Source organism: Lutjanus erythropterus, chromosome 15, assembly GCF_056507025.1.
Source record: "Lutjanus erythropterus isolate fLutEry1 chromosome 15, fLutEry1.hap2, whole genome shotgun sequence".
Taxonomy (NCBI): domain Eukaryota; kingdom Metazoa; phylum Chordata; class Actinopteri; order Lutjaniformes; family Lutjanidae; genus Lutjanus; species Lutjanus erythropterus.
Window position 1 is genome coordinate 28,647,066 of NC_139331.1, and position 24,317 is coordinate 28,671,382.

At 40.9% G+C, this 24,317-nt stretch overlaps 1 protein-coding gene across 7 annotated transcripts in view; it reads right to left on the reverse strand.

Moving 5' to 3' along the window:
• nhsl1b (NHS-like 1b) overlaps positions 1-24,317 on the reverse strand; it is a 162,025-nt gene that overhangs the window by 70,611 nt on the left and 67,097 nt on the right. For 2 of the 7 annotated variants that reach the window (XM_084737991.1, XM_084737981.1), the window contains exon 1: positions 18,741-20,085. The exons of 4 other annotated variants lie outside the window; for them this stretch is intronic. In XM_084737991.1, the coding sequence (XP_084594117.1) occupies positions 18,741-18,993 (253 nt within the window). In that variant the 5' untranslated portion in view covers positions 18,994-20,085. Of the gene's footprint in view, positions 1-3,049; positions 3,208-18,740; positions 20,086-24,317 lie in introns of those variants that run through there. One more of the 7 variants, XM_084737988.1, reaches the window with a different exon arrangement.

The following is a 24,317-nucleotide window of genomic DNA, read 5'->3' on the forward strand; positions in this document are numbered from 1 at the left end:
GTTTAAAAATGGTAAATTACTTCATCTGACTCCCACATCTGTTTCTCTCGGAGTAAACGCATCGTGTGGAAACTGACAACATAAATCACAGCGTACAGCTGATGAGCTGGGATACTGCCACAATAGTCGCAGTGTTCAGTTTATGTTACCTCATTTCTGGAAGTCATAAATCTACCGGCTTCAAAAAGAGAAAATTCTGTGAGTTCATACGAGCGATGATTTCCTCATTTTCTGAGATAAGAGCAGTTTGGTCTGTTTAGTTAAGATGCAGCTGAGCTCCTCGGTTTATTGCATCTGTAGTCCTGAAGTTCCAACATATTTTTCAACTTAGAAACTCAAATGTTTTCCAAATCATTTGCATCAAACTCTATTTATGCCCAGATGACAACCGAGAAACCTTTAGTAGAAAAAGTTTTTAATTTTCTTGAGCCACCAGTGGAATTAGACATTAATTTCTCACTAAGAAGCACAGGCTGCACAATGTACAGTGAACTGTTACGTATAGGGCTGTGTATTGGCAAGAATCTGGTGATATGATTGTGAATGCAATACTGTGAGCAAGGCGATATACTGCTATTTTTCAAAATTTAATTTCAGGAAAACTGTCATTGCATAACGAACACCAGCACGTGCACAAAATCTGAGATAAAAGTTTACTTTTTTATGTAACCAGAACAGTGAAGATGGAAAACCTTCACTACAGTGAAAACAAAACACAATATCGCAATATATTGTGTATAGCATTTCACCTGGAGTCCAGGTAGAGAAGTTGTTGCCGTGGTTGACGAGGGACGTTGAGGCACCTAACCCCGTCACTCTACCACCTCTCCCACTGATTGCATGTGCAGGAAGTAAGTATATCGTCCTCTTCTTCTTCTTAACAAACCAGGAATATGTGTCTCTGTCAAATCAAGTAAATTCAACATGTGACAGATAAAGCGCTTAAATGCTTTGATGAAAAATATGCATATGAAAGGTGTTTACTGCCCACAATTTACACAAATAAAAAGCAAAAGAGAAGGACAGTTTTGTACAGTACAATTGAGGCAGACTGTTGCTCGGCAATACAAGTAAAAACTAGGTCAAACTGAAGGTTATTCTTCACAATAACAACAGGAAGAAATGGGAGCTGTTGTATACATACAGGAATGATCAACATTGCTTTTTACAAGTGTCTTCTGTCACTTCTGTTCAAGCCCTGGGAGTTATCATATCAATGTTCTTCACATTTCATGATATGCAGTAAGTTTGCACAGAACGCTACGGCTTTAGATCAAGATCAAAGATAAAAGGCTGCAAATAACGATTATTATTATAAGACTATCAATTATTCTGTTGACTGGTGATCATTTTCTCAATTATTTATCGGTGTTTGGTTCATAAAGTGTGAGAAAATGGTGAAAAATGTTGATCAGTGTCCAAGATGACATTCTCAAATGTCTTTTTTTTTGTCCACAATCCGAAGATATCAGTTTAATGTCACAGAGAAGTAAGGAAAACAGAAAATGTTCACATCTTTGAAGCGGAAATCAGACAGTTTGGACTTTGGACTTAAGGAATATTGTCTATGAAATGTCTTCAGACCACTTCTTTTATCTAACCCACAGTTCAAAACACAAAGACTCTTCATTTACGATCATAAATGACAAAGAAAAGCTCACATTTAAAAAGCTGGAACCAGCAGACGTGGGACATTTATTCTTGAAAAATGCATCTGACACTAACCTCTTTCAATCAACTAATCAATAATCAACTAATCATTGTTCATTCATCTTAAAGGAACGATCAACTGTGTTTTTTCCAAGTTTTTTCCAACACTTTTGTGAAACTTACAAGTTGTTCGAGAGCGGGACATTATTACATCAGTGATCTTTACATTTAATGATATTCAAAATCAGAGAAGTGAGTATGTTTGCACAGAACCCCGTGGCTTTGAATTGAGATCCATGATAGTCAAAGATGCCAACATGATGGCTGTGACTAACATTTGATGTCATTATCGATTAATCTGCTGAGAGCCCAAAACCTCAGAGCCCAAACTGGTGTCTTCAAATTGCTTCTTTTGTCCAACTTATCATCCAAAAACCACAAACTCTTCATGTGGTATCATGAATGACAAGGAAAAGCAGCAAATCCCCACATTTAAGAAGCCGGAACCAACAAGTGTTTTGCCTAAAAAGTGACTGAAACAACTGATCAACCATTGCGATTGCAGGAGATGAAGTTCTGCAGCTTTCCTTTGTATCAACAGCCTCATATAATCTGCTGGACAACTTCACGCCTTTATCAGGAGCACATGACTGGCGGTGAAGTCAGTTTCTGTATGAGTCATACAGAGTCACACATTGATCATTAAGTATATTGTAATTTAGCCAAACAATGAAACAAGACTGTGATGTGAGAATAGAGAGAAAAAAATGAGGCTGCCAGTAAAAGCGGAGCCAGTTTACCTCTTATCTCACTCTTAACTGGTCAGTCAAGTAATAGCCAACACATGGCCTCACTCTGCAGGACAGCAGCCCAACAACTGCTGCTCTGCCAGCTGTTACTGCAGACAACAGACACACACACACACACACACACACACACACCACTCATCTCTGTTAAAATATGCTTCCAAGTCTGATAAAGCTAATTCAAAGCTCATATAACACAAAGGTTTGAATATTGGTATTTACGTTTCCCTGAAGTCAAGAATGAAACAGAGAGAAACTGGGAGGAAGAGCGATCGAGTAGATAGAGGGGGGGGGGGAAAGGAGAGGTAGGATTAAAGTCGGTGAACCTGAACGAGTCTGAGACGGGGAAAAAACAGAACAAAGGAAGAAATGATTAAAGAGAGAAAGGAAGGATTCCTTCACTAAAGAAAAACACATGAGGAAGGATATTGTGTGGAGGAAGCCGCTGTGACACAGATTACTTTCCACACACACACAGAGGAGAGGAGAGGAGAGGAGAGGAGAGGAGAGAGATGGAGTTCAACTTTTCTTTGTCTCACAAAGTCTTGGGGAAAAGTCCCTCAGTCACACGGAGATGATACACACACACTTACCTTTCAGACAGAACATGGCTCCTCACTTATTTCTCCATTTATTTATCCACAAGAAACAAACGGCGTCTTCTCCTCTCTCTGCTCTTCCTCTTCACACTTTCCTGATTTCCCTCCTTCTTGCCCTCCTTTCCTCTCTCCTCTCCTCTCCTCTCCTCTCTCCGTCTTTCCTCTACAGCGCTCGGTCAAAGCGTTCACACACGGACACACGGATCCCGACACACACACTCCTCTCTCCCGTTGCCTCTCTGGCCCATCTCCCTCCCTCTCCTCGCTGTCTCCCCTCGCACACACGCACACGCTCCGAGTGGCAGCGAGCCAACTTCTACACCGCAGGAAACTGCTGTGCGACCCCCCCCACCACCGCCTCCTCACTCTGCTTCCCCCTCTCTGAACGTCTCTCCACCACGCTGACAACATCTCTCCGCCCCCATCAGTGCTAAGAGCCTCGATCTAAAACTCTTGAAGCTGCTGTCACCCCATGATTAGTGTCCCTAATCCAGATAAAAAAAAAAAACACACATATGGATACACACATTCAGTATATCAATTAATTTAAAGGATCAATATGTAACAAAATGAGTCCTGCAGTCCAATTAGTGAGTTGGAGCCGTAGACTGTATTTTAAATGGGTTGAATCTTGATATACAGTCTAAGGTTGAAGTGAGTTGTTGCTGAAGCTCAGGCAGGCTGCAGGAACACTGCAGGAGCACAAGACAAGTGCAACACTGTAAGTTGATCAGCTACATATATCTGTCAATTGTCTGTTAATGTAAAGTTAAGCCTGTTATCCTAAAAACAAAAGCCCACTGCTCTGAAAATACATTCTGCAGTTAGGAGTTCAGTGACTGCCTGCCAAACTCCATTAACATTTTGCTCGATTTAACCATTATAAACATCTGCTCTTTCTAAAAGATTATTAATGATTTTCTAAGACTCATAAACAGGCACACACTCATTTTGGTGAACATTCGGCATTAATTTGAACTCTAAATAATGTGAAACAGGCAAGCAATAACACAAATTATTGACCAGACTGTCAGAGCGATTGCTTTCCTTTATCTCTGATGACATCTCATGATCATTCTATTATATTTTTATTATAATAAATCAGGGCTGCAAGCTTTGTGCATTTTCCTTAAACAATAGTTGAGTTTAATAATAAAGTTTAATTTATTCATAAAGCGTCTTTTGAAACCACAGCTACAACGTGGTGTACAGTGCAAACATTGCAGAAAAATAATAAAAACAACAATAAATAATAAAAACTACCCAGAGGGCAAACGCATTACAAAAACACAGGTTTAGTCTATAAAATGTCAAAAAAAATTGTGAGAAATTCTCATCACTAGGGTTACATATTTTATGCAGTTTCCATAACCGATAGCTGAAAACACTAACAACTGATTAATCATATAAGTTTCCTTATTCAACAATCAGCAGACAAAACAAGGTCAACTTAAGTATTGATTAATAAATAAGAGAAAAGAAAAAGATCTATGGTCTTATAGGAGTTTGGCAAAAATAAAAACAAAATTACACACACACAGAGAGTGTGAGCCTGGTGGAGGATTGTGATTGTAGAGAATCTGGGCAGTCAGCAGTTCAGGGGGAGGCAGGGGGCCCCCCGGCTTGAGGCCGATCCATTGTGCACTGATCAAATATAATCGCTTTAATCCCCACAATTCAACTGTTTGTTATCAGAAGCAGCTACAAGCTCGGTGCATCCCAAACCCTCCGGGCCGTCCCGCTCTGAATCACCGGCAGCATCACACGGAGGGGAGACAGAAACACTGACTCACTCACACACTGTGGAAACACTGTCAAGTCAAAATACCGCCTGCCTTCGGGGCTCCAGCTGCTGCTTCTGTCTCGTTTGAGAGGTACGACAGCAGCAGCTCTAAACAGAGGGGCGACTGACTTGCAAAACAAGTCAGAAGTAAGAATCAAGTCTTTGCACTTAAGTTCCAAGTCGAGTCCCAAGTCCAAAACGTTTAGTTTCAAGTCATAATGCAGTGTTTTCCTTACTGCTCCTTCTGGGGGGAGAAGTATTTAATATCTAACACATATTCATGCATATATGAAAGTATTGATTTGATTTATGTTGTGGATTCTTCTCATCCAGACGTTTATGTTCAGACTTTTATTTTGAAATTCTGCATTCATTTCATGTAGCCCAAATACTCCACTCTCTCTGTTAGATGCTCATGATTTTGCACTACCTTGTTGATGTTTAATGTATTTATTGTACCGCTGTAATGATGGTAAAGACTCGTTTCAGTAATTAAGCTGTTCAGAGCTTAGCCCCGCCAACTGTTAAGCTAACTGGCTAGCCCAGGTAGCATGGTTCTCTCCTGCAACTTGATTAGACGCTGTCGGATTAGTCGGTCAACAGAAAATGAATCAAAAGACGCAATTTGTCACGTCACTTTAAGCTCTGGGAAATTGTAATGAAAATTTTTAAAAGTTTTATCAATTTATAAAAGAATTGGGGAACCAAAAATCACACAGAAGCTAAAAAGAGACATTTAGAAAGCAACGTTGAAAGGACAGGAAGTGAGTCCCCTGATCAAAAAATGTCCAATGACAAATCAATACACTATTAGCACTGTAGCGTAAGTGTCCTTTAATGTGTTCTGTGTGGTGCCGAAATCTGAACAGAGACAACAGAGAATGTGTCAACTCAAAGTTCGGCTTATTCACACGAGATAACTGAATACAAAATGTCATTGATTTCCAATGAGGCTCTATAATGGCTTTCTCTCACACTGCAAAAACACAGTCAGCTGCCGCTTAAAAGGTTGATAAAGCTTCAAGTAAAAACCACTCGAGCCTCATTAAACGGGCTGTAACGTAGGGCCAATAAACCGAGCCGGGTAACAGCTTCACAAAATACGCGTACGCATGTTACATTCGTTAATCAAACGCAACATCCACTGATTACGCTGATTAGAGGAGTCACACGCTCGGCCTACGAGGGCAATTTTTCTCATCAAAACTTGCATTTAATGTTATTTTGTTCTACTGTTCTGTACACACGGCATCTATTGCATGTCTGCCCATCCACCTCTGTGGCTCTTCTGTTTTATTTCCCTGTTAAAAGATTATATTTGGGAGTGTTTGTCTTATCAGAATCAAGGTTAGTGTATGACACCTTTTGTCCTTTAACACTGCACGGATTGCAAAGACCCCCCTTTGACTGGCCATGACATCCACAACAGAATTATATTCTGCAGCTAGTAATTAATGTAATGTAATATATCTATATCGCATAACAAAGGCAACATGCAGGAAACATTTTTGCACTGCTGCCATATTTAAATGTCACTTGTCACTCGACATAGTTTACTTTCTTACACTGTCATGTTTATAATGCCATGTACACAACTATCATGCAGGATTCAGACATACACTGCCTCATTCAATACAAGTATGTCAATATCTTACTATTTGCATATACAGTGTGTTGCTTGCTTGCACGTATGTTGCTATTCTTGTCTTTATATTTTTTAAATTAGATTTTATTTTGCATTTTTATGCACGTATGTCCCCCGTCTCCCCCCTCACACTGTCTTAGTCAAGACATAACCTTCCTCATCTTCCCTTACTTATTGAATTGCACTGAATTGAAGAGAACATCTGCAACCTTTCATGCAAAATGGTTAGAATAATTATAGCAATTGTGACAGTTAACCTTGAAAATTATTATGTTCTTACTTACAACTATTACTGCGATATATGTCATCATAAAGCATTATAATGGCTTACAGTGACATTTAAACCACTCTACAGATTGGGTTACGACCCTTTACAAAGGTTTTTATGATATATGACAGTTAATAGAAGAATCAGGTCTGTCAGTCAGACACTGAAACATACTGGAGTGAGTGTGTTTGTGTGCATGTGTGTGTGTATTATGAACATGTTAATCCCACCCCAGCACGGCTTGCAGGCTATGACACGTCTGCCTCGACCAGATGTCACCAATTACGGCCCGATTGGTGTGTGTGTGTGTGTGTGAGACGGTGTGAGCGACATGGAGCCCCTCTGCAAGAGTGCATAAAATGAGAAAGCCACAAAAACACAACCCTGGATATAATCAACAGTTAAAAAGCGCACAAATCCCCGAATAGACCCACCTAACCAGACAATAAAAACCTGACTTCATCAAACCTCCACCTTATTTGGATGCTGCACTGACCAAAATGGTTTTTCGCCATAAAACCCTCGACTCTGAGGAAACACTTGAGGTCGGCCTAATCACCGCTCTCACAAAACTCGAGCCGTAAAAGCAGAGAGGTGGAATTTCTTCCCTATTTTTAACCAATCATGTTAAGAGCATGTTTTTGTTCATATGAAGGCCAGAGTCGGCTTCTGGACTATTAAGTGTTACTGTCTTCTTCACTGAGGAATATTTAGGTAATTTAGGTTACAGTTTTAGGGATGTTAATGATTAATAATTAATTAAATATAGACATGGGAGTAACTGTGCCTTGTTTGTTTTGGGCAATTTGTTGAATGAGGTCACTTAAACTTTTACACAAATTAAGAGAGAAAAAAGCAACGCAGGTGAGGGAAAAGGGTGAAAAATGTGTTTTGTATCTTATTAATTAGTGGTGATTAATCGTTTGTTAGCATTTTCAGCTTTTGGTTAAAATAAATGGACAAAATCTGCAACCCTATCCAGTCTGTAGCTAAGTGACAAACGACAAGTTTCCATCAAATGGTTTTTTATGCATTTTTAAAATTCAAAACCCGAGTGGAAACACCAAAAACCTGAGGAATAAAAATGTAATTATTCAATCTTATTCTGTTCTACATTGTTTTTCTACTGGATAAAGTTTTATACTCTCTTTAGCACAAGTGTTTATGACTTTGTCTACCTCAGTCACCTTTTACACATATTTTTATACTCTTTTTCTACAGCACACAGTTTGTATTCTGTTTTATTCTGCATATACTGCATTATCTATTGTTTATCATCTTGTTCTTTTTTCTATTAACTAAACTTTAGTTTCTACTATATTTGTATATTTGTAAATAGAATATTTGATGCCACCAGGTAAAGAAAGACAGCAAACTAAGAATTTCATTGTATTTCATTCCTTTGTATACTCTCAACCCTTTTGCTTACTTTGATTGTAATCATGCCTCTCCAACACACCCATAATTCATTTATATTGTTAGTAAAGATTCATTTCATCATTCATTTTAGAGCTTTTTTTTTTGTTTAAATCACCTAAATACAAGTTTTGAAAGCAGTAAACAGTTTAAGAATAAGGTCAAGAGGGTCTAAAATTATACAGATTTATTTTATTCTAATTTTTTTCATGCTTATGCAATATTTTACTTGTATTTATTATTGTATCTTTTTTGAAAATGATGTATAAATATTATGGAAATCAGCGTCCTTTTGCTGTGAAGTTTGATGTCTGACTGATTCGGAAAATTGTCTTCCTCATGAACACTTCAGCACCGGACTGCGTGGCAACACAGCTCCTCTGGTTAACTAGCAGTTGTACTGAAACTGCAGGATATAAAGACTGTGTTCAGAGGCATTCCAACTGACCGCTGTTGTAATTCTCCAAAAACACAGTCTTTGTCTACGAATAACACACCATCATAAGGGCTGAATCATGTCAGGGGCTCCGTACTAGACAATATCATATCTTAAACATCAGTCACCATCTCTGCGTACGGCACACGAACGCAACATGTTGCTGCTGTCGGCTGTGAGCTCTGCGTCAGTGCGAGATAAAACTAAATAACACACGCTGATAAGAACTAAACGTGCTGTAGCAAACATAACATCTCAGGAACACGTAAGGAACTGGAGAAATCCGACTCCTCCAGACCTCTCGGTTGAAACCGACTGATCAGTAATCAGTAGTGATGAGTAGAAAATCTCACATGATTTGTGCTAAAGGTGACTAAAAAAAATAATCTCCTCTTGGATGACATCATCACAGCTCCTGTGCGTGTGGATTATAATCCCTCACCTCTGGATTGTGTTGGGACAACATCAGGGCACCCTATCAACACACTAAGCCCTCTGGACCTCTATCCCCTTACAGACTGAAAATCATCCTCTACCTCCTCTTTTCATCATCGAGCCAGATTAAATCCCATCATACAAAGGTAATAGGATACACGCAATATGATACAAAAAAAGGTGGGTGGTGCAAATCAGGGATTGTGTTTTGTTTTGGGTTTTTTTTTTGTGGGAAATATGAGTTGATGCGATTTAATGCTGGCCGACTTTGCAGGGGTTTTCAGCACACGGCAGATCTGATCTGGGATGAACTGGTAGAGACATAAAAAAGGACGGTATGTGGATCAGAGAGCAAAGAAATGACTTACCTGAAGATTATCACGTCATTGTCAGCACATAGGAGAGAAAGACAGAAAAAAAACAGTCATTAGAATATATAATATATCTCAAATGTGCATGTAAGTGTGTGTGTAACTGTATATTTCTGTGTACAGTAGGAGTGTGTGTCGCTCTGGGCTGTGGGCCACATCACCAGATTTCCATGTCTGTCCTTTAATGAGGCCTCGCTGGTTTATACATCACATCCCCCCCTACAGCGAATTATCATCTGCTAATCTGGATTTACACATGGACTACATAATGATGATCACGAGTGTATATCACTCTGTGTGTGTGTGTGCGTGTGTGTGTGTGTGTCCAAAACCCATCAATAAAGACTGTTACACAAGAGTTCGGTCTCCCTACAATTTCACTACACATCTCACGCCGATAAATACGTCGTAAAAGACCTTTTCATACAGACTAAAGTCACAAAAAGCTCATTAATGACATTTTATAATGTGAGACCCAATTCTGGTTCTGGCTGCTACAACACTGGAGTGCAAAAGTATAGTAAATATTTAGGCTAATATGTTGTTGGCCTAAATTTGTAAATGAAAATAAAACTAGAACTGCACACCTCTGCCAACCGATCAAGTTGCAGTTTACATCCATGTCTGTCTAGACTTATTTAATATATGTACTGAAGACTTTGAAGGAATTTAATAAAAGGTATTATGCATATTTTTTGGGAAAATGGAAGTTATCACTATAAATGTATGTTTCCAGTGAGTGACACTACAGAGGACTGATATAAAATGTCATCACCCTTTTATGCTAATAGACACTGTTAAAAGTTTTGTCATAATAAGCGTATGAAGTCCAGTGTTTCTCCTACTGCTATCGTGGGGGTGGATGTGTATGATGGGCTGCGAGAGGGTGGGAGTCAACATCATTAGCAGGACTTCAGCTCTTTACTGCAGATCTGTGATTTGTTACTGATATCCAGCATTAACTAAAAGCATTTCAGGATTGTAAAATGAGATCAGCACACTGTCTGTGTGAATATTAAACAACTGTTGCGGTAACCACATTAACTGTGTGCTCACAGTAATACAGAGCTGGCTGGGCTCAGCCGGTTAGCTCAACGCTTGATGAACCTGATCAGATGCAAAACGAGTCTTTATCGACATCACAGCAGTACAATAAACACTCTTAACATCGGAAAGACAGAGTGACATCACAAACAGCTGAGAGAGTCGAGTTATTGTGCTACATAAACCTGACAGCACATCGTCAGTGACTTGGACACTACATAAAATAAGCATAAAATTCTCAAATAAAATTCAAAATAAAAGTCTCCGAACTGAAACATCTGTGAAAATCAACAACATAAAATAACACAAACGCAAGTGGCCGATTCCTAAGTGGCCAAAAATAGGGCACAGCGACTTCGACCTCTGACCTTGAATTTCTAATCAGTTCATCCTTGAGTTCAAATGGACATTTGTGCCAAATTTGAAGGAATTCTCTCAAGGGATTCCTGAGATATCACATTCAAAAGAATGGGGCCGGACATGAGCTCTCAATGACTTCGACCTTTAACCCTGAATCCAAGAGGACGTTTGTGCCAAACTTGAAGACATTTCGTTAAAGTGTTCTTGAGATATCGTGTTCACAAGCAGTTTACAGAATGACACAGTCATGAGGTCACAGTGACCTTTACCTCTGACCACCAAACTTTAATCTCTTCATCCTGGGGTCAAAGTGGACCTTTTGGGCCAAATTTGAAGAAATTCCATCCATGTGTTTCTCAGACACTGCAGGTCATAACAGCTTTGATCTTTGGCCTTTGACTTTTGACCAACAAAATCTAATCACTTCATCCTTGGGTTAAAGTGAACATTTGTGCAAAGTTTGAACAAATTTCAAGGCAGAAGGACAAACTAAAAACATCATGCCTCCAGCCATAGAAGAAAAAGAAAAAGCCACAGTGACATACAGTAGATACATAAAAACGCATCACAAGATTCTACTAAATCCCTCAATCCGTCTGCCTGCATGTTAACACGGTTCACTCCTACTTGCCAACAACATAAAATCTCAATGAGTCATCAGGTTCATTTCATGTGGTGACTTGTTGTACACAACATATAAACAAGCGTATACACTGTGTGTAAGAGGCAGTGAAGTAATCATGTAAAGCCCTCATCCTCAGCCAAACAGGGATTGAGGCTCAGAGGGGCTGAAGGGGCCCGACTGTCCGATCCATCTCTCGACGCGGCCTTCCAGGACAGCCAACGTGCCCGCACATCGATTGATTCAGACACGTACGGAGGAGATCGATAGGCGTGATCGAGAAGATTGATCCAGTCGCCGCGTGTCTGCGTACGAGTGCGACAAGAGTAAAGAAGAGAGGAGACGGTGAGAGGGGGAGCGAGTTCAAACTGTTAATGGTGAGAATAAAACCACCACTGTTGCCACCTACAGGTTTCTGGCCTCATCATCATCAGAGGTTTTTCTCTGCCGGGCATCAGATCAGAAATCTGTCCCAGTTCTACCATAAACACTAAATCTAAGCAGGTTTTGAGGATGTACTGAATATATGAGAGGTCAATACGCATCTGGCAAGTCCTTTTAACATTTAATCAGGAGTAGCAACTGTAGATATTAACAACATATCTTTAACGTGATTTAGATATGTACAATTCATTTATTACTAGTCAAAACTACTATTACTATTGGAAATGTCCGTTGTAAGTATTTGTAATTTAATTCCAACTATTCATCTTTTGCCATTAACTTTTTTTCAAACTCATTTGCAGATTCAGTTTTTATTTGTTATTATTCCAAGCTGACACATCCATAATGCAATTTTGATCGGTGCAATTCTAATTACTGATCATCAACAATTCAGTTCTCATTTGCAGAAATGTGAGTGTTGATACAAGCGGTGCAATTCAAGATTACAGTTATCATAAATGGAATTCTAGAATAAATATTCCCATAATATGCATAATACTCTGTGTATCCACTTTTAGCGTGTGTGCTTTTGTTCCACAACACTCAAACTGAAAACTGAAAACTGAAAACCGAGGAGCTGCTCACAGCAGGAAAAAGCAAACTGACAGTTCCAGGAACATCTCATAAGACAAAAAAGCAATAAATCCATGAGACATCCTGCTGGTCTGGTGGTTAAGATGCATACCGTATAATCCGACCAAAGGACCTTTGTTGCTTGTCACAGCCCCGTCTCCCCTCTCTACTCATGTTGCTATAAAGCCTCAAAAAGTATTAAACAGGCCCACTAGGAAAATAGTCTGCATTCTCTTTCTAAGCTTAAATCGACAGAGGCATCTAAAGTTGATGTTTCTTTGCTGTTCATTAATGCAAGTATTTTATTATTTCCTGTCAGTGTGGATTGGAGTTTTTTATAAACCAACTGCGCAAACATTCTACTATGAAAATGAGCTTATAGTACATTAGACCTGCAATGATTGGCTGATCTGTCGGTTAGTGGTTAACTATTAAATGTATCACCGACTGTTTTGATAATCGCTTAATCATTTTGGGTAACTTTTAAAAGAAAAAATGTCCAAATTCTCTCGTTTCAGCCTTGGAAAATTAACTTAGAACAAGACATCAAGACACAACAACTAACTAACTAATGACTTAATTGAGAAAATGATTAAACAATTAATGTAAAATGACAACAATCATTAATTGCAACCCTATAGTACATACTGTACACCAGGCCTATTCAATTACTTTTGTAAAATGTCAAGGGTCAAGACATTTACATTTCCAACGTCTGACCTACGGATTGGAAAAGAAGCACTATGCACAAAAGATCAGGGGAAAAAAAACACAGCTGTAATCATAAATGAGAAGTAGCTTGTTGTTTCAATTAACACGAGGTTCCATTTTCTGCACGTAAATAACCAGTTAAAGGGCAAATTAGCCTCTAGTCATTGGAAGAAACAATTTATTTATAGTTCTTTCATAATTATAAATGAGCAAAGGGCCAGATTGAGGTTGTTATTCTGCCCAGGAGCGTGACTTGAATAAGCTAACTGTACATGATTAGATTAACGTAGCCTATATAGTAAATAGTACGGAATAGGGAGACTGAGCACTGTTCACCTGCAGTATAATGACTGAGTCTGAGTGAATCTTTAATTCTATGGATGAATCTCCAGGAATCTGCCTTAATAAAACTAATTTCACATGTTTGGCTCTATAAAACGTTGGTAAAACAATCAACAAGGCCATTCTAATTAAATCTGTCCTGTTTATTATTTTTCTGATCGCAGTCACAGCTCAGTGTTTTTGATCCACCTCAAGTCTTCAAAGTTCCTCATGTCTTCAGCCAATAGCAGCTTGTGCTAACAGATGGCTCTCTCACACATGATTGGTTCAGAGTTTCCCCAATAGGAAGGTCAAGCTGAACCACACCAGGAAGCGCACTGCTCTGCTCGCTCGCTCTCTTGCTCGCTCGCTCACCCGTCACCCTGGCAACCGGGGCAAACACCCAGCCAGTCGAGCTGGAGGGCTGCGTCAAAATTGCAGGTTTCGGAGCCACAGGCACTCATTTTAGGGCTATATTTACACACAGGCACGGTGCGCGGCTGCCCATGTGTCTTGTAATGGGTCCTGGCAGGCGTGTGGAAGCAGGAGCCAGATGTTATAAATACTGCAGGTTCAAACTAGAGAAGTATTCTTATGAGACGTTTCCTCTGTGTGCAGCGTGCATACGTACGTTATGTGTGTGTGTATGCTTGTGTGTGTGTGTGTGTGTGTGTGTGTGTGTGTGTGTGTGCTATGGATGGAATAATTTCATATTGACCTGTCTCTGACACTGTCTCCGGCCTAGAATTAGCTATAAAAAGATATAGACTGACTGTGCGTATGACAGAGAGGCAGCGAGAAAGAAGAAAACAGGGTGTGTGAGGCAGAAAAAAGAGAGCATCAGTCTCGTTTGCATGTTTTTTTTTGGCTCCTCCTCCACATTTTAGTTATTATTGTGTTGTTTTTTTAACCTCCTAATCATTATGAACTGTGTGTTTTTTTTGTTTCCTTTTCACTATTCCTTTATGTTTTTTCTTTTCTCATGTGCAATAAAGTGATCAGATAAAACCTGTCGAAGGTGCCCCAAAGTATTAATCAGAAAATGCATTTTTTGACGTGAGCAAACTGGTTCCACCCGCCGTGAAGCATCTAATCTGCTGCAAATGTGACAAAAGAAGAAGACGAGGACGTGGACAAAGAAGTGCTATTGTCTGGTAATTTTCAGGATGGAACCACATCGTATTCCAGACGTTCTTTAAATCTTTTAAGATTTCCAACAGAAAATTTATATCCACTACTGACATGTTCTGTTTTGCTACCACCATGTTTCTGTCTCTACATCTCCAAGCTGTTAGCTAATTTAACAAAATCAATAAACACTCCCGCTCCCTTCCTTTAAGTTTTAACAAGCAAATGCTCAATTATCATAGATTAAAATCGACCAATCTGGCTCTGTTTCCTGACTCAACAACCAAATAATCAATAGGGCGCATCAAACCTATCAGGCTATTAAATTAACAGTGATGGATTTTAAATTAAACGTGTCAAAAAGATGTGTCATGTTAGACAGAAAAGCTTTCCTACAGTGCATGACGGAGCAAACATGAACAAGACTGTTTTAAAAAAATGCAGGACGATGGACAGATCGAACACGAAGAAAAGTGCATTCAGATAAAGACATGCAACTAAATTTAGGTTTTGTTTACACCTTAACAAAATGCACGAAACACTTTTCCCTATAATGTTGGTGGACTTAATTCACCAATTCTCACTTAACTATTAAAGTAAGTGTTCAAACTGACAGCTTTGGTTTTTAATGATCATTCCACTCATTCCAAAACAGTGACCGCAGCTTCTAAACTTTGACTTCTGGGAAAAATGTGAGGACCTCAGACCATGCCAGCCATGCGCAGCCCTGAGCTGTTTTAGGAAGGGTCAGGTTCGGAGGTGACAGACCGACAAGGAAAGATTGAGACGCGCAAGAAACAACGGCAACGAGCTCCGCATTCCTGTGAGGCAGCAAAATGGCTTCTTTTGCTGAGGTAGCTCCAAGTTTTAAGGCCACATCAAGGAGAAAAAAAGAGGAGGAAGTTTTTTTTCCACTTTATTTTGCATTTAGAAAATAAAGTTAGAATAGAGATAATTAAGCTGAAATTAATTAATTAATTAAATTTCTACTTTATTCTCATCATTTCGACTTAAATCTCATTTTTTCCCTCATGCCTGGCCCTAATACTTTCTTTCAAAAGCAGCAAAAGGTTGTATATGTCGAGATTGAACTACTTTGCTTCACATATTGCCGGTTCCTCTGTCATAAAGACGATTTTACTCCAGTAGCTTTTCACTCATTGGTCACATCATTCTCATACTTCAGTCTGAATGTGTTGGCAACTTATGCTCATGCAAGAGATATTTAGCAAACCACTAGTTTGAAAGTTCTGGCGAAAGTTAGTGAATGAGTTGGTAAACTTGATGTGTTTCCTCCTTTGTTCAGTTTCTTTTCAAACTGAAAAAAATCAAAGCGAAACAAATTATACTGCTTAAAGTTATGTTAGAGTTTTCACTCTGTTCATTGGTTAAATGTCAAGAAGGCAACACTGGCTACTTTACTGAACAGGTCAGAGATTGATTCATTTTCTAGCCGGCTGCTTGCTTCATCCATATCCCAACATGCAAAAGGTTCCAGGCTACAGCAGCTGTTTAGCTCCAACCTGCAGGGTACACCTTGTACTTAGGTCAGACTGAGGTTGGATCACGTTCCCACTACATACAAACCACTTCAGAAACTGTCTGACTGGACCGAGACTACTTCCTCTAAAGGGTTTTGTTGTGGTTGTTCTGGCCTGTGCACCAGTACAATTACCGTGATCAGTTCTGCACAAAAACAAATCGTACCAAGGAGGAAAATGAACCAAATTAGTCCGATACAAGTGGACTAAACAAAACACCAGCGCACAAGTGCCAAAAACACTGCAGTTCTTCAAATGGTCAGGTTAAATTATATAAAGGCTTAAAGTTCTACATAATTAACGGCATGCATGCTGAGTGACAGTTAGGTGCCATCACAGGTGGGTAGTCGCTAGCTAGCTCACCTGCACCCACGCTCCACCTCTTTGCCCATTGTTAGATTAGCTGGAATAAGGCACCGCCAAGATGGCAATGGCCGGACCCAATAACCTGAGCTTCACAAAGGTTCTCTACAGAAATATGGATAACTTCACTGTTCATTGTTGTATCACACTGTGATTATGTTTACATGTGTACAAGCATCCTGGTTATGAGGCTTATCCCTGTTTTATCACATACATGATTCTAACAATATCCAAGTTTCTGATAATCTGTTTAGAGTTGTGTCTTGATCATCACCATCTCATCTTCTCTTTTCTGTCCTTATAAAGAATGCTCCGAAACAAGGATAAGCTTTTTCTACTCGAGAGCTCCAGGTAGCATATCCAGGTTTCTCAAAACCAGGATAAGGGTTCGTCCAGGTCTATGAAACCAGGGCATGACGTTCACCTATGCAAAACATAACCAGGATACTCCACTCACCAGGATACTTGTGCACATGCAAATGAAGTCTGCAGCTCCAATATCAGATATCAGTATCTTTGCTTTCAAAGGCTGACACCTCCCCGAGGATATCTGAATATAGAAAGTAATTTTACCAGGTATGATTAGAGTGAGAGATGATTATGTGACGGAGGCTGAAAAGAGATGTCACTGCAGGTGGAGACGACGGCGGTCAGAGTTAATGAAGAGAGTCGTGAGACTTCAGTGCGGCCTCTGTGTCTTTTTCCATTTTGAGGTAAAGGTTAGGGCTACAGTTACAACCATTGTCTCCAAAGTCTTATTGACACCGCTGAGCGAAAACACACACATGCAGCTACACACACACACAACTAATTAAGTGTTCAATAAATAACGAGCTTCATCAGGAAACACAATCCCCCCGAGGTACTGAGAGAAGTATTCTTACCTCAGTCAAGATGAGGTCCAAATATAAACTGGAAATGTCACTGAACAAATTTTGATTCTAAAGTTAATCGCTTGGTCTGAGTGATGGGCTATACAAGTCTGACACACACACTGTCCCCGTCACCAGAGCCTGCGCTCACATCGCCACCAGCCTGTGACATCACCATGCCCGTGACATCACCTGCTTCCGGCCTGATGCATCATTGTTTACCTATCACACACACAAAGTACCCTTTGACCCCCCCTCGACTGAGCGCAGACACCTCCCACTCGCTCCCTACAGCAACCAGGAAGTGCCAGGGACGTGGAGACGGAGAACAAGGGGCCATAAAAAGACACTGACCCACTTCTTGCTTTGCTTGTGCACGTAAACAAGTCATTCACTGGCTTCCTGGTCGAGAGCGAGAACAAAAATCCATTCAAATGAGCTGCGAGCACTGTGACAAGTTGTGATGCAGCCAAGACAAACACATCACATGGTTTGGTGGGTGTGCATCTGCAGAAAAATATACAACAGATTAGGGCTGCCCCCTAAGAGGTGACCGAGGGCCTGTGTCCACATTGTGGATTTTTTTTTTTTCTGGCAGAAAAGACTTAATACTACGTTTACAGAGGGTTGACTGCACAGCTGACAATAAGTTCACAGCTCACAGGGGGACAAAAGCACAACAATCACCGGCAACATTCAGTGTCCGGCCGAACTGCTCCACAAATGAGCTTTTCTGTTGCTGTTTATGGCCATCATATAGAGAGGGGGGACAGGAAGTGCTGAAACAAACACATGTGATTAAGTGATGCATCCCACCTCCACTCCATTTGGGAGCTGCACTTTGCTCTTAGCCCCGTGGGGATTGTTGCAACACACTGCTGCTAACTGTGCTGTAGCTGCTATTAGCTAGCTAGCTCAGTTAGCGGTCTTTTTAGACTAGGACACAAAAAGGACTTAGACTCCAGAGACGATGAAGAGACACCAGGTTCAGGAGGGGACAGGAGGCGCGAAGCGACAGGGGATTTGTAAGTATTTGTTTTTTGAAGTTATTTCTTTCCGTGTTTTGAACAACAAGACTCGTGTGAGATTATTCTCTGTTTCGTTGTTCTGACAAGTTCAGAATCATTACTGCTTTGGCTATCAGCATTTAACAGGCAGCTCGCTTCATGTACCCACAATAAATATATGTAAATAATTAAATTAATATCATAAATATGCAGCAAACAATCGACTAATGGCTTGGAGAAACGACTACTAGTCAATAAGGAAAATCTAAAATTGGGGACCACTCTACAACAATCAATTAATAAGCAGAGACCATCTCTTCATTGCTTTCTTTCCGTCCCTCTCACCTATTTTGTGTTGAGGATGGTACACCCAGCTGTCATCATCATCCTCAGCGTCTCTGTCTGCTGCGTGAAGGTGAGTGTGAGAGAATGAGTGCATTTGACGGCTGTGGATGGCGTGGAGCTCATTCTGGCTGTGGAAGATGCGCCTGCTCTGGCGAGACAGTGTGGACACGCTGAGCCAGCTGAGCGCCCGGGACAGGCCCGCGGGTTTCTCCTTACGAAAGGAAGAGGACCTCCTGTCCCCTCTCATCCTCATCGAGGGAAAAAGCAAGTCCAAGATGGGAGGATGCAGGAACAAAATGTCTTAAAAACCAAGAAAAACAATCCTCAGATGGTGATATTCACTCTAAATCCAGACCATTCCCAACATTTCAGCATCCAGATGCACACATGCTAAAATGCTTCAAACTATTCAGATTCTATGTGAAGTATTAAATTAGTTCCAGGTGGAAGTTCGGCCCAGTTTTCCTTCACTTTCTTTGCACAGTTCCACATCATGTCTCTGACCCGGACAGTCTCGACTTCCAACCTCCTTCTCCTTCAATTAATCTCTGTGTCACGATCCAAAAGTCAAACTTAAATCATCTCTTTTCCTTTCTTCTCCTCTTTTGTGCTTAAAGATTCTGGGCGTGATTCCCAAACCCAAAGGGGTAATTAGGCAATCCAGCAATCTGGAAAATCACCACCCCTCTGTGGCGGCACACACTCCGATATGCACACTTGTGTGTGCATGACAGGGTGGAGAGAGCTTTCCAAATCACACTGAGATACTTTTCAAATCACAACAAGTCAGGGGTTGTTGTTTACTATCCACGGGCGCCCTTGAGAGCCGTTATCTCCAGTTGTTAGCGCACACACCAGCTGACACGCACCGTCTCAGCGCCAGGACAGACCAGGAGGTCCCTGGGTCTATTCCCAGCCTGATGAAGTTACATGCATATTCACACACTGGCACAAACACAAAATCCTCCCGCCAGAAGTTCCAAACAGGGATCCTCTATTATGTGTGTGCAGATGACGACACCTCTCAGGGGTTCTGGAGAATTTTGTCCAACTTCTTGTCAAGACTTTCTTCTTTTTCCTCGCCGTGCATTCCTCCCTGGTGTATCGTCGTCACTGCTGGATGAGGAAGAGGCATGCAAAGTATGCTGCTGTTGCATCAAAGTCCCGGTGTTGACAGCCGTCTGGATCTATATCTCCAATCAGCTGGTCAGCACGGGTAAGAATCAGGAAGGGAGGCGCACACCTGCTAAACTCACACGCAGCGTGACGCTCACACCAGCTGATAAGAAGTCTGTCCTGGTGAGGATTCCCTGAACTCCGGTCTTGGTCACTCCTCAAGAGTGTAAGAGTGTGACTGACTCTCACTGAGAGTTGACTGTGTGTGTGTTGTGAGTAGCTATAAGGTTAGGATTACACCCAACCCTAGTGGCCACGGTGCTGAAATACGAGTCAGCCCGTCCCTTCTTCCTTCCTTCCCTCCCTCCCTGCTTCTTTTTCTCTCTGTTTTCTGTGATCCCTGATCTCTGCCCCTCCCCTCCATCCGTTCGCCGGCATGACAACCACGCCTCCTTTGCTCCTGTCTTCCCTCCCTTACACCTTTTTTTTTTCCTTCCCACTTCTGTTTACCTTCCTCGCTGTCCGTGTCGCCTCGAGTCCCTCAGGTGCTTCTTTGTCTGAGAGAGCATTTGATCCAGGTCCTCCCTCAGTAACTGACAGCACTAATCGCAAGTCATGTTTCATGTAAAAGGGATTTTGAATGTCAGTTTGACTGTATATCTGCAGAATCAGACTTCTTTAAGGAGAACCCGTGCACAAGGAAACCACTCTTTAAGACAAAGACAACGATTTTAAGACAATATACACCAACTATCAAGAAGTACCTCATACAATCCCAGTTCAAAAAAACCTTGACTATCCCTTTAACAATGTTTATGGACACTTTCAAAGCATTACTGTACCTGATATTCTGCCCGCGGTGCTGGAAGCAACAGGTTCGACAACAAATTTAAAGTGCCTGAAGACACCATATATTGGCAAGCTGATGAAAACATCCACCCAAGACAGATGTAACTGTCAAACATGGAAACAAACACAATCAAGTAGTTCTTGTTTTCAAAGATTTTAGGACGAATGTGCACTTGGTGTAAATGCTGTAACTCCACAGGTACTTAGCTGCACAACATATAGTTGAGGCAGGTTAAAATAGCTCACAGAGGCCCTCTGGGACAAAAACAAAGTCTTTATGGGGCGCTACAAGTGTGTACGGGAGGTGGAGTTTTCCCACCCAAGCGTAAGCACAGAGGGAGTATGTGACCACCAAGGTGTGACAATAAACAAGCGCTGTGTGTGTGTGTGTGTGTGTGTGTGTGTGTGTGTGTGTGTGTGTGTGTGTGTGTGTGTGTGTGTGTGTGCGCGCGTGTGTATTTATGTGCATGAGGCACATGTTTCACAGTAACCCCACAACCCTAATCAATCCCTTTCACTACATGTCCCCGCCTGCTCAACCTCGATTAGACCTGAAGACTGGGGAGGAATTCGAGGAAGTGTCTTCTTCTGTCTCGACACTGATTTGAAGCCATAATTCCTTTGTGAGGATCACCTTTTGTGGATCCGTTACACAGCTGAAAGCCGACCCCGGGTGTATGGATGGGATGTGGTGTAAACCTAGAAGACGTAAACCCCCATGGCTCTGACAGGTCCCTGAACTCATTTTCTTTTCCCCTTTACAGAGCAAATCTACAATCTCAGCAGCACTTGTTGTTTACACAAAGGGACAACTGGCTGCTACTGATGTCCCAGCTTAACTTACAAACCTGAGCAAACATGGAACACACACACACAGACACACTCACACACACACACACACACACATACATACAGGGTTTCTGCAGGTTTCAACAAGTTATCATTATGAATGCAATTTAAATCCTACTACAGGTCCACACTGGCTTCATGTTTTCAGTTCATTTAAGGTCTGTCAAAATCATATTTAAGGCTTAAAATTCAGATAATTGGACATTTTAAGGACAGACAGAAACCCTGTATATATATATTGTAAGACCTTTGTCTGCACTGATGACAGGCCACAATCTTTTAATAATTAATCTGCATTGCTCTCTACTGTGCAGTGATAAGAAGATCAGACAAACACCGGATGACAGCATAAACTACGAAACAAAAATATTAAAGATTAAAACATCACAGGGTCAGATGTTAACTGCCGCCGAAGAGGAAATGATTTGCTTGTTCACATTCGCACCGACAAACCAATGTAGAGGACGATGTACAATTTATACGGAGCAAAAAAGGGACGCAGTGTCAGAAGCAGTTCAGTCTATTGATTTCCTCTTTTCAGGAAGAAAAGCTGTTTTAGTACCATAACTCCCAAAGGGGATTAAAAAGTCAATGGTCATCATAAAAGGTCAGCATCCGGGTTCAACCCCCACCACACTCCCATGTCATAAATCTACTTTTTTTCATTTCCTTAAAGCTGCACACACAGAAACGTCAGCAGTGACAATATGTTCAACCTGATCGTTGTCTGGTGGACGTTTAAGAGCTTTGGTTTGGCTGCTTCTGGTCAGAAGAGCCCATTTGTCTGACAGTCCATTATCCTGAAAACGAATGTCCATTCCTTCAAGTGCTCTGAAAATGCACACTCGCTCTGCAGTTGTTATGTTTAGTGTAGGTGCACGTATTTTTGGAGCAATGGGCCTTTTGAGGCAATACCCTTTTTTTTCAGGATAACAGGGTGTCACACAAATGGGCTTTTGGTCCAGTGGTTCTTTTTCTGTTTCATTTTTATTCCTGGATAATTTCTTTGTTGCTGGAGTAGAGGTGACACTGATAAATATGCTTAAAGGCAAATTATTAACAAACCATCATCCCCAAAAAATAAAAAATAAAAACTGCCCATTGCTCCATACCTACATGCAGTAATGCACTCGCCCTAACAACTGAAGGGAGTGTGTGAATTTTTGGCGCAATGGGCCTTCGGAAAATTATGTGTTTGTTTTCAGGATAACAGGCTGTCAGACAAATGTGTTTTCGGTCCAATGGTACATTTTTCGGACCACTGAGGTTTTGGAATAATCAGCAGTTGGGACACTGACCATTGCCCAGTTTTAAGTGATGCTTAATTTAAAGTTTGATCACAAAATTTGCTTTTAAGCATATTTATCAGCATCAGCTCCACTCCAGTAACAACGAACTCACCCAGGAATCAAAATGAGGCAATAAAATTAATTCCTCATAACCTCATAAGTTCTTAAATTAATTAGAACTTATGAGGTAACGATAAAATAAAGGCTGTGCAAGTGTATGTAAACTTTTTAATGTTAGTCTCCAGCACACTGACAGATGCACTGTAACATGTACCGGTCATTTCTTTCTTAACGTTGGTATTAAAAACACAGACAATTTGAGTTTACAGACATTTAAGCAACAACTTAATCTGTAACAGTATCATTTCAGCACCAGGCTCTGCAGGTTCCAGGCAAGACGTAGTATCAAGGAAATGAGTTAAAGCATGAACATGTGATTATATCATTAGAGGCATGTGGCAGTGATTAGCAGTGAAATGATACAGACCGTAAACAAGCTGCTACAGGTCACAAAGCCAGTTTGGGACATTCCTCTCACACATGATAAGAAAGGAGGCAAAGTAAACATAAGACCAGACAGTGATGGACTAAACTTAAGCAACTGGCATATTTAAAGCTAAATTATATGAAATCAGATCATATTAAAGGGTTTTAGAAGATAAACTGGACTCACACAACCACAACACAAAAAGTTAAACAGCAGATACTTACGACAGTGTGACATTTCTCAGAAAGCGAGTGAAAAGAGACGCGTAAAACAGAGACTACAACTGCAGGTGACAACGTGGATACGGTGAATGAGACGGAGCTTTGAATGAAACCGCTGATTACGAAGATAAAACATCTGACTCTGAAAAACACTAAATCCTGTAATTTCACTCAAAATGAAGGAGAACTTAGCTGAACCGACCAAATGATACATCCTGCTAAATAAACACCACAAAGGTGAAAAGTATACATTTCACCTGGGCGAACGAACACATACACGCACGCACACGCTCGACATGTCGTAACGGGTTTGCGTGACACACACGGGAGATGGTGACATGAGAGCGAACTGGTTGCCAAGTAACCCAATCAGACATCAGAGGCCTGACATCGATACACGCTGACCAGACGCTGTCGCACAAAGGGTAAATATAGCAAGATAAACAAGCCTGTACCTGGCTGCAACACATGAGAGCATGCACACACACACATTTACACACACACACACACACACACACACACACACACACACACACACATACACACTCAAAAGCAGCATTTAGTGCATCTGCAAGTCCACAATTGTCTTTTTTTTCCCTCCTAAAAAAAGACAAAAGCTTTGGCTGAGTGTGTCTGCCAAATTCCAAATCCCAGTAAGTACAGTTTCTGTGTGTGTGTGCACGCGCCTGTGTGTGTGTGTGTGTGTGTGAGTGTGTGTGTCAGTGGTAACATTCACACAGCCGGTTAAACACAGGGGTTCAGCTAC